This window comes from Rhea americana, unplaced genomic scaffold (genome assembly GCF_003343005.1).
Source record: "Rhea americana isolate MKP2758 unplaced genomic scaffold, rheAme1 scaffold_222, whole genome shotgun sequence".
In the NCBI taxonomy this organism is placed as follows: Eukaryota; Metazoa; Chordata; class Aves; order Rheiformes; family Rheidae; genus Rhea; species Rhea americana.
Window position 1 is genome coordinate 132,844 of NW_028186337.1, and position 12,177 is coordinate 145,020.

Here is a 12,177-nt window from a genome sequence, read left to right on the forward strand (position 1 = left end):
CACTTTATGCTCTTTGTTAAACATAGAATAAAGTTGACCATGTGATGGACAAAAACTAATTCTGTTCTATGTAAGCGTCGGTAATGAAATCAGTGTGTGATTTCATCTTCCAAGGTTTAATCCACACGCACAGAACCAAAAGACACTYCCCATTTGCCAGTTAAGTGATAATAAAAATCATAAGAAGTCTATATTTTAATTATTAACTCCATTAATTCCTAAATGTAGATAGTATGGAACATACAGCAACATTAAAAAAGGTGGCAGAATACTAGTGCTTGAAGAACCACCTTGCTCACAAAATACAATGCCTCTTCGTGCCTCTAAAACGTGTGTTTAACCTAGACCTGAATGCCTGTCCCCGCAGCTTTTGTTCCGGGAACGATCCAGCTCCTGATTTAGGAAATGCACTAGTCTGCAGGACGGTGACTAAGGGCAAAACATCAAGATGGTTTCTGAGACAAGACAGACAACAAGGTCAGGGTTTCATATATAACCGTTCTTGCTCTTCTCTGCCTCAGAACAGAGCTTAGTTTTTATTGGCACTTTTGTTTTTCATTGAAGGCTGCTTAATCGCTGAAAAGCACTCCTCTTAAAGATACTCATTTGAATGAATTCTAGAATACAAGGTATGGCAGGAGCCAGTGGGGAACCTGCCAGCCTTCCCTGCTGAAAGCCCACCAACAGCTGCTTCGGGACAGCAGTTCTTGTTCTCCTGCTCCCACACAGCTAGGACTAGCAAGGAGCGGGTTTCTGGAAATGCCTGACAGTAGCACCAGCAGAAGTGGCCTTCAGCTTTACAGCCTGCTGCCATCACAACAGACGCCTGCATTTGGAATTTGTGGACTCTACATCCTGCTACAAACCCAGCTGCCTCTCCAGCTGTCCTGCTCCTACTCACTACTTTCTTAACCAGCCTCCTTTCCTCTTCTGCCAGTCCTACTCAGATCCCTCTGATATTCCACATACAAAAGAAACAAAAACTCAAAAAAATCCAGGGCACCATCAGGGCTGAATTGAAYTCCACTGCTTTGCAAGATTGCTTTCTCACTTTTTTATTTGTAGATCAAACACWGTCTTTTAAGACTCTTCATGGAGTGACAGAAAATAAATTTCCTTCTCTAAATGAGCAGCAAGGAATATTTGCTCGTTCATTTTTTTCTACATAAAATTGCCAGGACCCTGATGGAATTAGGGTAACACTCACTGCAGGAAAGCCACCAATAAGCAATTCCCAGAGCAGGAATTTTAGGTATTCAGTAACAACATTTCACAGCAAACACTTTATTTATGCTTTGCAAAATCTATTATTGTTTCCAGATAACATAAAACTTAAAAACCAAGAACTAAAAGCCCCGCAAACATTGTTAGTAAAGCCTACAAAAACCAAGCTTAGCCTATTTTCACACAAGCATTCTCATTTACAGCATATAATCACATTTGCTCTTACAGCCATTTAAAATAATATTCTGTACATGTTTTGAGGTTAGCTCTGTTTTGAGCATACACGAGATACCATAAACTGGATTAAAGCAAACCTACACAACTTTGCCTGGAACCCATACGTCAAACTTACAAAGTTTAAGAAAGTTGGTTCTCTGAGGATTAGAACTCCAATACACTATAAAACTTTTTTCCATGGGAGTGATTAATGTGAAAACAAAACAAAACACAACACAACTTTAAAGCTGACATAAAAACAAACAAAAAAAAGAGTAGCCTGTACTATCTCATCTAGTTATACCATGGGCCAACTTGGCCCATGATCTGTAAAATATTGTCCTGATTCATCACATTAAAAAAAGCGTTATTTAATAAAAGAATCAAATGAACTAGGAAGGCATTGTCAGAAATATTTGGCATTAAAACTACAAGTTTTCTGTCAGTAAAAACAAATAAATTCAACCTCCTTAAGTGCATATTGATTTAAAGTTTTCAAAGTAAATTTATTTTGTCAAATCACTATAAGATGTGAAAAAGAATGWGCTATTATAATGCCAATATTACCTTATTCAAGCAGATTAATTCTTTCCAATTATTAGATTACACATCTAGCCTCCTGAATATATTTAGTTTAAAATAAATTCTAATTAGCTATCTGAAAGTGTTCAGGATGATAGCTGAATAGTCTCTGCGCATAAGAATCACCGTCCGTTGCCATTTTTTGTCCCATATACTGGTGGTAGCTCTCTGGATGAAAGTGCTCACAGTGAAGATTAACCCATTCTCTTTCTGTACTGTATCTTTCTGCTTCAGCAAGTATTCTAGTGAGAGCCATGATATAACTTAAAGCCATCTGAAGGGTCTCATACTTGGAGAGTTTTTTATCTTGACCCCACTGTGGAACTACCTTTCTCAAACGATCAAAGGCTGTGTTCAGTCCTTGCATCCGCCTCCTCTCCCTGGCATTGGCAGCAAGTCTTCTCTTTGCAGCGTTCTCCATCCTTTCTGAGCCGCATTTCACCACACAGCCTGGTCCACTTCTGCACTGAACATTCGATTCTAAACCTGAATCCAAATGACTGGACTTGCAGGTTTTCATATTTGATGCAGCTTTAGTTTTGCGCGCGCACACACACAAAACACTTTTTAAAAAAGAATTATGTGAAAAGTGAGAGGGAAAGCACTTCGATGAGTAGCCTGTGTACCTCTCAGGTTTCTTTCCAGATATCAGACAGGATTATTTTTATAGCATCTTGTAAGAAAAAAAAAGAAGAAAAAAATGGAAAAAAATCGTACGTTCCTCCAGAATCRTCTGAAAATTGCTTATTATTGTTTAATAAAAGAATAAGTAGTTTGCAATGTTCAACGCATTCATTCTTTTTGCTTCTTTAACCTCAAAGAGGTAGAAAACAATGAAAACTCTGTTCTTAAAATGTCAGTTTCTGAAGAAAAAGAATCCACGTAATCCAGAGATGATCTTAATGGATTAAAAACACATCAATTTCAATGGCTATTTCAAGTGAAAGAGGTTCTGATTCAGTTCTGAAGAAATTTTTTTGAAATGATAGACTGTTGCAATCCAAAGATGTAACTTTGCAACAGAAAGAAAGATCTCTCCTTTCTTGACTCCTGCTGGCAAGCAATGAGCGCATCTTACAGACAAGAAGAGGCTTTATAGAAGCTGCTGAAGCTGAACAGGTGGTAGCAGGTGGGCGGGCGGCACTCTGCTTCCATCCCAGTACCTTCCCACCCTGGGAACAACAAGGGGGGGAAGGAAAAAAAAAACTACCAAACAGTGAAAAACGAACATTGCAGCCTTCATCTGTTGAGAAGTCTTCCAAAGCCATTCTGTCCAGCCCTAACAACTTGCCATCTGGAGTAGTGTCTGGCTGGCCCCACAAGGTAGTTAAGCAAAAGATCTTTTCAACGGGTAATCTGTTGCAACTCAGGAAAAAAAAAAGCCTCTGTGCATTGTAGTATTTTTATATATTAAAAATATGAAGATTCTGGTTAGACAGTATTAGGGGTAGAAAAAATAACTGTTATAATGAAATAGAAGAGAATTAGCTTAATGCTATATGGCACAGCATACTACAGTTTTGGATTATACAATACTGAAACAAGCAGTATCATTAGAAATTCTTTAGGACTCAGAATTTTAATGTTGAATTAAATATATATGACATTGCAGAGAACAGTGGCTTGAGAAAAAGGGGGATTGTATGTTTACATGACAAGAAAATACAATGTTATGAAAATAATCTGAAATATATTTGAACAGTAAAAATGTGGCTGTAGATTTATCTAGTAAAATAATTGTAAAATTACTTGAAGAGGCTCAGTTATAGATGTAAGAACATGTGTGTATATAAATAGTCTTAAAACAGCTCATTTTTAAATATACTATGTGTGAAAATGTTAACATGTAGTATATATGTATATTTATGTAAAACTAAATATAAGATGTCTCTTCCTAGGAATATCCCAAAATAAGTAAAGAGAGTAAAAGAGGATGTGAAAACAAGATCAAGTTAAACATGAAAAGAAATTTGCTTGCTGGCAATAAGAAATCATTTCTGCTACCACTTACAATGACAGAGAAGCCACCAGACACACACTTAACATAATCAAAACATCCTTGTTTCACTATACTCATATGAGTAAAGACTATTATCTATATAAATGTACAAGAAAACATCATATAATTATTTTACAAGATACACAAAAGCTTAAAAAAAAATCTGCCACATAATGATTTATTATCTGTATTGATTTCAAACTTAATTAAATTGTTACCAGCATTCATAAATTAGTAATTTTTTTCATTAGGGACTGAATACTGTATATTTATTTAGAACTATAGTTCAATTGTTTTCATTATGACTCCAAAACTTGGTCTAGTTGTAAACAGCTGATTAACCCTTAGCAGAAGCAATGACAATGAAAGGAGGTTGAATAATCCAAAAACAATAGGATGCAATTGAACACTAATGGACTCCCGTATGACAGATGTTGAACGTAGGCTGTTACGCCCAGTTGCTCTGCTCTTAATATTCTGAATCCTAATGGTCTTGAACAGAGATGATAGTTGGGGTAGGGAGTCTACATTATTCCATTATCAAAATGTATGTCATATCTTCAATTTTTAAAGTACAACCTTGCCACACTTCATTACAGTGTTCAACATTCTTATCTGTGTGCACTGACCTATTCTCCCAAACATAAAGAACTACTACCCTGCATGAAAAATGTTACTTTCTTAATGACAGTATCAGATTATTTTTGTGTGAGAGAGTGTTGAAACAGCACCTTTCAGAAAATCACATCACCATATGGCTTTCACAGAAGGATCAGCAATTAGAAATTTAGAGAGACATTCGTTTCTAAAGATACTTCATGGGAAGCATTGCATGTGCAGCAGAGAGAAAATATATATATGAATATATACACCTGTGATCTTCATGCTATTGTTGGAGCACATTTTAGTGTTACTTCTTATTATGACCAAATAAAAGTGCTAGTTGAGTACATACTCTCTTAAAATGAATCTCAAGGGGTTTTTCATATAAAAGAGAAAAATAAAATTAAAGGTGTTTCCTAAGTTAATAAATATCTTGCATAGAATTGCATTCTCATGAGACAGTAAATACTCAATTCAGGTAATTAATCACTCCTAATGTTAAAACAATGCTGTCAATTTTATACCAGAATATGGAAAGTGCCCCTTTAAAATCTCATATGGTACAATGCCRTATTTTTTCATTCATCAGCAGTTTTCCTCTCTAACTTAATGTGTTATACGAGTATGAATTATAATGAAGACTTCAAATATACTGAAAATCACAGCTCCCAAGAACTCTGTATTTGACTCCATTAATGAATAGCGAGATAGCACACGACACTGCTTTAAATTTTCTCCCATCCTGATCGATTCATCACCATTATCATGCTTTGAGTAATACACTAATATAATCTCAACAGGGAGACTAAGATTTTAGACCTCTTACTGCATGAGTGGTAACTGCTCCTGAAATGATCTACTACCATACCACAAGATAAAGGACAAAATCTGTCTAGATTGATAACAAGATTTTACAGCTTATAGGTCAGAGTAAAAATTCTTGGCAGAACAAAATGCTTGTTCTTCATATGACTTCATTTTTCTTTTTAAAAGCTTCTGCTTTTGGTAGATAAACACATTTACTATTTGGGCATACAATTCTTCATGCTTGATGATGTGCGCAAGAAAAAAAGAATCACTTCAGCCTTATTTGGAAAAGCTGTCTGATTTTTGCACAGAAAAGTGATTATTAAGGTCTTATCCATTACATAATAAATTAAGTTCATTTGCATAGCCCAGTAGTCATATGAAAATGAGTTATCTCAAGCTAAAAAATAAACTGATTCGTTGCTCAGTCAATAATAGAAAGCATATCTGTGAAATCTTCCCAGGTTTCCTTTATCTTGCTTTATTTCCCTAATATTTCAGCTTGCCTCAGGTACTGCTTATGTGATCTTATTTCCTTCTCTATTTATTTTTAGTCATTTCTTCAATGCTTTATCATTTAAATAGATTTTCTAAAGCTTCTTAAGATTTTTATGACATTAATTTTCCAAGGAGTATTAAGATATGCTGGTGTGACATACTGCTACAGTGGCTACATTTCTTTTAAAGACCCCAACTTATACTTGCCTCATCTTTATTATAGGTCAGTCATTTCTTAAGAATTTCCCTTTTAATCTTATTTTATTATGTCAATATATAATTTCAAAACAGAAAAAAACATTATAATTACCCAAAAGAATTTCTACATCTATTCAACCACTCAGATTTCAGTCTTTCCTCTATTTATGCAGGTACAAATTCAGAGCTATTCCATGGCCCCAGCAGTGTTATTTTTGATACACATTTGATAAACATTTGCTAAATTGATATCTTTAATCAAAATACTATGTTTTTCTCTGAGAAAAACAAGATAGACAGGTAAGAATGCTTTTTCAGTCATAAACCAAATTACTATATCATCTCAGAGTCACCATTAATATTAGGAAAATGAGAGAGAATTTCAGTTTAATTAAAGAAATGAACTAGTTTCAGGTTTTACAACTTCATACAAAAATATATTAAAAATTGTCTGCTAGATATCCAAGTTAATAACTCACATGCTGATTATACCAACACCCATCAGGAGGATTTCAATACCTTCCCACCTGCATTWCTATGGAAAACACAGTCTAATTACTTTTCTAGTGGAATGACAGTGACCAAGCACTAATTTTAAAAGCAAGTGACAGGAAAGTAACATTTCTAGTTGAAATCTAATTCCTCAACACCCTCTCTCCTCCAGCTATACTAAAAATAACATATATGAGCAATAGATCAAAGCAAGAATCTTACCTCTTCCTCCTAGGCAGGACTCACTTTCTTAGGCAGATCCTTTCCAAAAGCCTCATCAAGACTTCTCACCACTCTGGGAGCCTCAAAGGTAGTTTATACGGAGTAGAGCTGAAAGATCGGCATACCGTATGCTGCTTAATTAATAGCAGGTGGGTAACTACCAAAATATGACTGGCCTTAAGGGCCCAATCTCTAGTAATATTTGACTCAGCTCATGATACAGGCTAGAAATGTGCGCTGTGGGGAATAATGTATTTTTCTTTCTTGGTTATTTACATTGTTGTAAATCTATCACAGGTATAGGACAATTAGCAAACAGAACAACTAACAAGTGAATGCTGTATCCTGAATTGAAGGGGAATTTCTAACTCTTACAGGAAGTTAAATAGCTTTCTACAGCAGTAAAGTGTATACACAATAATTTTGCCTAGTGCCTCCTAGCCTTATTCTGAAGACTTTGTTCTACAGAGGTCTTACAACACTTCATTTGCTCTAGGGGCTACCTGGGGTAAGCTTTTCTTTCTAATMCTTCAACAAGAAGTCTCTCAACCACACTTAAGGGCCTACTTGCCATACTGCTCCCTCACTATTCTCTCTTCTCAATTTACCACTTTCTCCCTACCAGTCACCCCTTTTTGGTTCCATATGCTCTTTCTCAAGTAGCTTTCTCCCAGGTGACACTCCTAAAGCATAACTTTCCTCAGTGATCCTGCACAGAACAATCTTGCAATGTAACTTTGCTTTAAAGCATGCTTCTACAACAGATTTAAAACCACCTAAAAAGATGAATAATGAGAAAGAGCTTATTTTGTCATAGTACTTAGAGGAACTTGTTTTGAACCTTTAAAATGTTTCTCACCTAYGTTATGTGTTGAATATGATTATTATTACCTCTATATACATATATACACAACATTTCATAAAAAGAAAAATGTTTCCATTCACTTAGAATTGTATTGCAACTTTTCACACTACCTAAGACAGCAAAAAGAGCTTTGACACGTACCATTACAAAGCTGGGGCATTTTCTGAGTGCTTGGCATCATACAATTCTGGTGTGCTTAAAATAAAGTATCTATTAACGTCAGTTCCACTTGTGAGTGTTCAGCAATCTGCAAAAGCTGGCCTGAAGTTTTTCATAAAGGGAGCCCATAGGAACTACACAATTCGGACACATCTACTTGGCACAGTGGAGCTTCTGTTCACAGTTCAGCTAGCTTTGTACAAGAAAGCTTGGATATGGGAAGCAGTACTGCTGCATAAGCCTTGCTCAATGAGCTAACTAGGCTGGGCAGAACACTGAAACTCCACTCATCTTCCAACCATGAATTAACTTGTTCAGCACAAGCTTCAGTAGCGCTGGGCAGTATACACATGCCCCCAGCAATCACTTCAGAAAAAACAAAGTAACTTGCTTAGCATTACAGAGGCATTAGGACATGTGCAAGAATAGAATCTAGCTCTTCAGGATGTTATTCAGCTTCTTTAACCATCTTTTCTTTTCCTCTCTTTCCAATTTCAATGCAGCAGAAGTCTTCCAGAGAAAAACTTCATTTATACAGCATTTATATATTATATAGCCTGACTCCATAACAAAGCACTATCCACGCTATACACTGAGAAATAGATTAGGGAAGGAGCATTGAGAAAGCATCAAGTCTACCCTGCTGCCTCAAGATAGGAACTACTCTACTACTATCATCTCTGATAGATGTTCTTCTAACCTGTTCTGAAGAAACTCTAAAAAAATAACTAGTAGCACAAATGGTAAATTATTATCTTTTCATATATAAGGTACCTCAGGACTGGAAAGATGAAATAGGCCAGTAGGACATATTTCACCAGCTGATATGACCATACTTCCTCACAGAAGAGGAATGTACAGTCTCATGATTATTGGATTCATTTTCAGGTTTTGGAGGGAGCAGTACTCTCAGGGTTATTTATCTCTTGGTCCTGACTTCCCTCTATTACTGTCCCTCACACTCTTAAGTTTTCCCAGTGTTTCTCATCCACTTCTTATCCTGCCCATTTCTCTCCCATGTACATCACAGTCACCTCTGCATATATAAGGGAATTTTTGAGATTACAGGCAGATAAATTCCTATGCTTCACCTCCTGTGCCTACAGCCCTGCAAAAACATAGACGGTCTTTTTAACCTCAAGCCAAAGGTGTTTGTTCCAAGGGGGTCCTGCAGAGATTTGGTAGCAGCTACAACTCAACAATTCATGAACTGGTATATGTTAATTTACTTATTTTCAGAAGTTTATAAACAGAAAAAAATGTTAATGAGATCCCTGATACTGAAACAACCCCAGTGTTGCAACGAAAACACTCCCCCCCCACAATCCAAACACTGCTACAAAGAATGGATGAACTACAAATTCTTAATGGAAAAATCAGGTCAGGGTATTCTTCCTTAACTAAAAGATACGGTCAGACAACCTCGAGCAACAAAGATACTGCAGTTTAGGATGTCATCTCATCTCTGTAGAGGGTATGATCTGATTTTACTTTTATTATTTGCTGAAAATTTAGGTTTTCACCTAAAGAGATAGTCCTGCTCCTTTCCTATCCCTGTTTGCTTCCTCCCAAACCCCGGCCAGACTGGTTGTCTTACAGCCAGCCATAAGGTAAGTCAGCTCCCTAAGCCAACCCAGTGAAAAAGCACTTTCTTACAAGGTGGTATAGTTTTCCATCATTTCAGTCTACTGAATTGATTTAACTGACAATCACATGATTACTTGATTCAATGCAAAGAAAATGTGGCTCCAGAAAAGAAGGAATGGAGCAGAGAGTATGGGCACACGTTTCAGGGTACRCTATACAGTTATACAGATTAGGTGTAACTTAAACCACAGTCTGAGATACAATAACTGAGTGTGGATTCTCTTTTATTCCACTGAATGAAAGTAAAGCAAATCAGCTTACTGTGTCAGTTGAATCTGCTATATTTTAGCTAAACTTTCCAAACAAATTCAGCCTGAGACAGACACCTACATAAAAAGATAATTCCAACTGACTGCTTTAACAAAATGATATAAAAAGAAAGGAATCTTACAAAGAGCAGGCAAGGATGATGCAAGAGAAGAACAGTAAATATAATCACAAGTATGGAATGGGTTTTGTCAAAGGAACAGCTAAATAAAAATAGACTCCTCGGTCTGGAAAAGATGGTAAGGAACTCTGCCAGGCTCTACAGCTTGCTACTGCTACTTTCCCGCTCTCTACTCCATTCCTCCTTTTTTCTTTCCTGGCTACCCTCCCACACTGTACATGCTGATGCTTATCTGACTGTACAGTAAGGTATTTTCAATTCTCAAACCGAGCAGAAATATTTTGTCAAGCATTGGTTTTCTGCTAGGTTAAGAAGTTGAATCAACTCACTGTGTGGTCAGTCAACGGGTCTAGGTGCACAGGCGGGACCACCTGGCTGGGAGCTGCAGGACTGCGAAGGAGGTATGATCTTCCCTTTATAGCTACAGAAAGCTATTAGATTTGCACATTTGAATCACGTAACGGAACGCCCACATACATAATACATATGACTGCTATATTATCCTATAATTCCTATCTTACGTATTTCCTAACAAAACTGTACCATCTGCATCATAGGAAACACACTAATGTTTTTGGAAACAAATTAATTGCTGTTTTGAAAATAATTTGGTTTAGTTGTCCTAAATAAATAATTATTTTCTGTTAGAAAAAGAATACCAGGACCATTCACAACTTAGCCATTAAAATGGATTTTTTCTTTAGAATTCAGAACAAARACTACAAAAATTCTTAGACTTAAAAACTGAATGGGTACCTATACAGGTACCTATACTATAGGTATCTATAAAGACTTTACAGTTTGCAACCTGCTTCTCTCAATGTATGATAAGAATTCATGTGCAGGAAAATCATAGAATCACAGAACTGGTAAGGTTGGAAGGGACCTCTGGAGATCATCTCAAGTGAGTGGCCCATACAGGGATCGAACTCGTGACCTTGGCACTATTAGCACCACGCTCTAATATAAGTCAGTTTAAGTACAAAAATGACTGCTGAAAATTTAGAAAATAAAAATACATCTTGAAAAAGAAACTATAAAAAAGAAAAACATGGGGAAGGGTGTCTGTTCTGAGGAGCAATAAACAACGTGAGAAAGAGGCTCAGTAAGGGATAAAATATGAAGATTTATGCCATAATCTTGTAAAGACTTGAGTATGTTTAATTTTATGCTCTAAGTACTCCCACTAAAGTCCATGGCACTCTGTTTACAATACTTAAGATAAACATGACCATATGGAATTTCAGGGAAAAAGCAGACAAGGGGATAAAACAAGAAGGGACATAAGATGAGATATGAAGAATAGAAAGTGAGAATAAAAAGAAGAGGAAAAATAAGGGAAGAATTAAGCTGGGCTGAGGCTTACACCAATGGGCTACACCAATTTACAGTGGCTGTGATCTAGTGCCTATAACATTAGGAATTTTCTCTTTTTCTTTCTTTTCAAATCCTTCAGCTCATTGTTGTTATAAAATGGAGAATGTAATGCACCTTGGAAATGAATTATAGTTGCATATCTGGTGCCTAACCAACGAGGAAGAAAACCCTCAAAACTCCACATTTTCCAAATTATTATCAATGCTACAATAAAGGTTGCCTACCCAAAACAAAATCATGGATAAATTGTGCAATATAATCTATTGACTGGAAGAAAAAAACAGCAATAGAGAGGGTGATGTCAAATAATGCTGTAAGCTTTTTAATTTTTTTTTTAATTCAAGAGGAGTTATTTTCTTGTGCAAACAGGCATAAAATTACTACCCACTGCTCTGCTTCTCATTGATTTCCACTTGGCACAGTTTGCCAGATGCTGTTTGGTCTAAGTGTTGCCTTGACCTCACTAGTGACGCTGGCCCCTTTTTGCTTTGTTGCACAGTATTTTCCCAGCAGGGAGGTCCTACCCCTCTAATAGTTGCTGTTGCAACTTTTGCTACAGGCTTATAGGTTACCCATATGTTGTACTAGAGGGGCCAACCTGACTGGAATTAACTCAGAAGTGGCGTCCAGCATTGTGGCTGGAGCTGGCCCAGAGGAGATTATAAATGCCCCAAAACTAATTAAATATTTTGTCTCCTGCTGGTAAACAAAAGCGAATGAGGGCAAAAATAAGAAATGCCTGATTTAACTAGGATCTGTAAGTAGCTTGACAAAGGCAACTCTGAAGTCAGTGATGCATGATTTAAAAGCTCCTAATGGTCAAAGCTGTTACATAAATGAGACTTTTGTTTATTATTCTTAGGTTTATGTACTTGCAAAACTGTTACATGAATGTACTCA

The 12,177-nt window shown here is 36.4% G+C and overlaps 1 protein-coding gene across 1 annotated transcript; it reads right to left on the reverse strand.

Moving 5' to 3' along the window:
* Nucleotides 1-1,942: 1,942 nt before the first annotated feature.
* On the reverse strand, nucleotides 1,943-2,694 carry ATOH7 (atonal bHLH transcription factor 7). Its single transcript, XM_085305593.1, has one exon. It carries the CDS (start codon nucleotides 2,540-2,542, stop codon nucleotides 2,087-2,089), a length of 456 nt encoding a protein of 151 aa, XP_085161719.1. The 5' UTR covers nucleotides 2,543-2,694; the 3' UTR covers nucleotides 1,943-2,086.
* Between the last annotated feature and the right edge of the window lie 9,483 nt (nucleotides 2,695-12,177).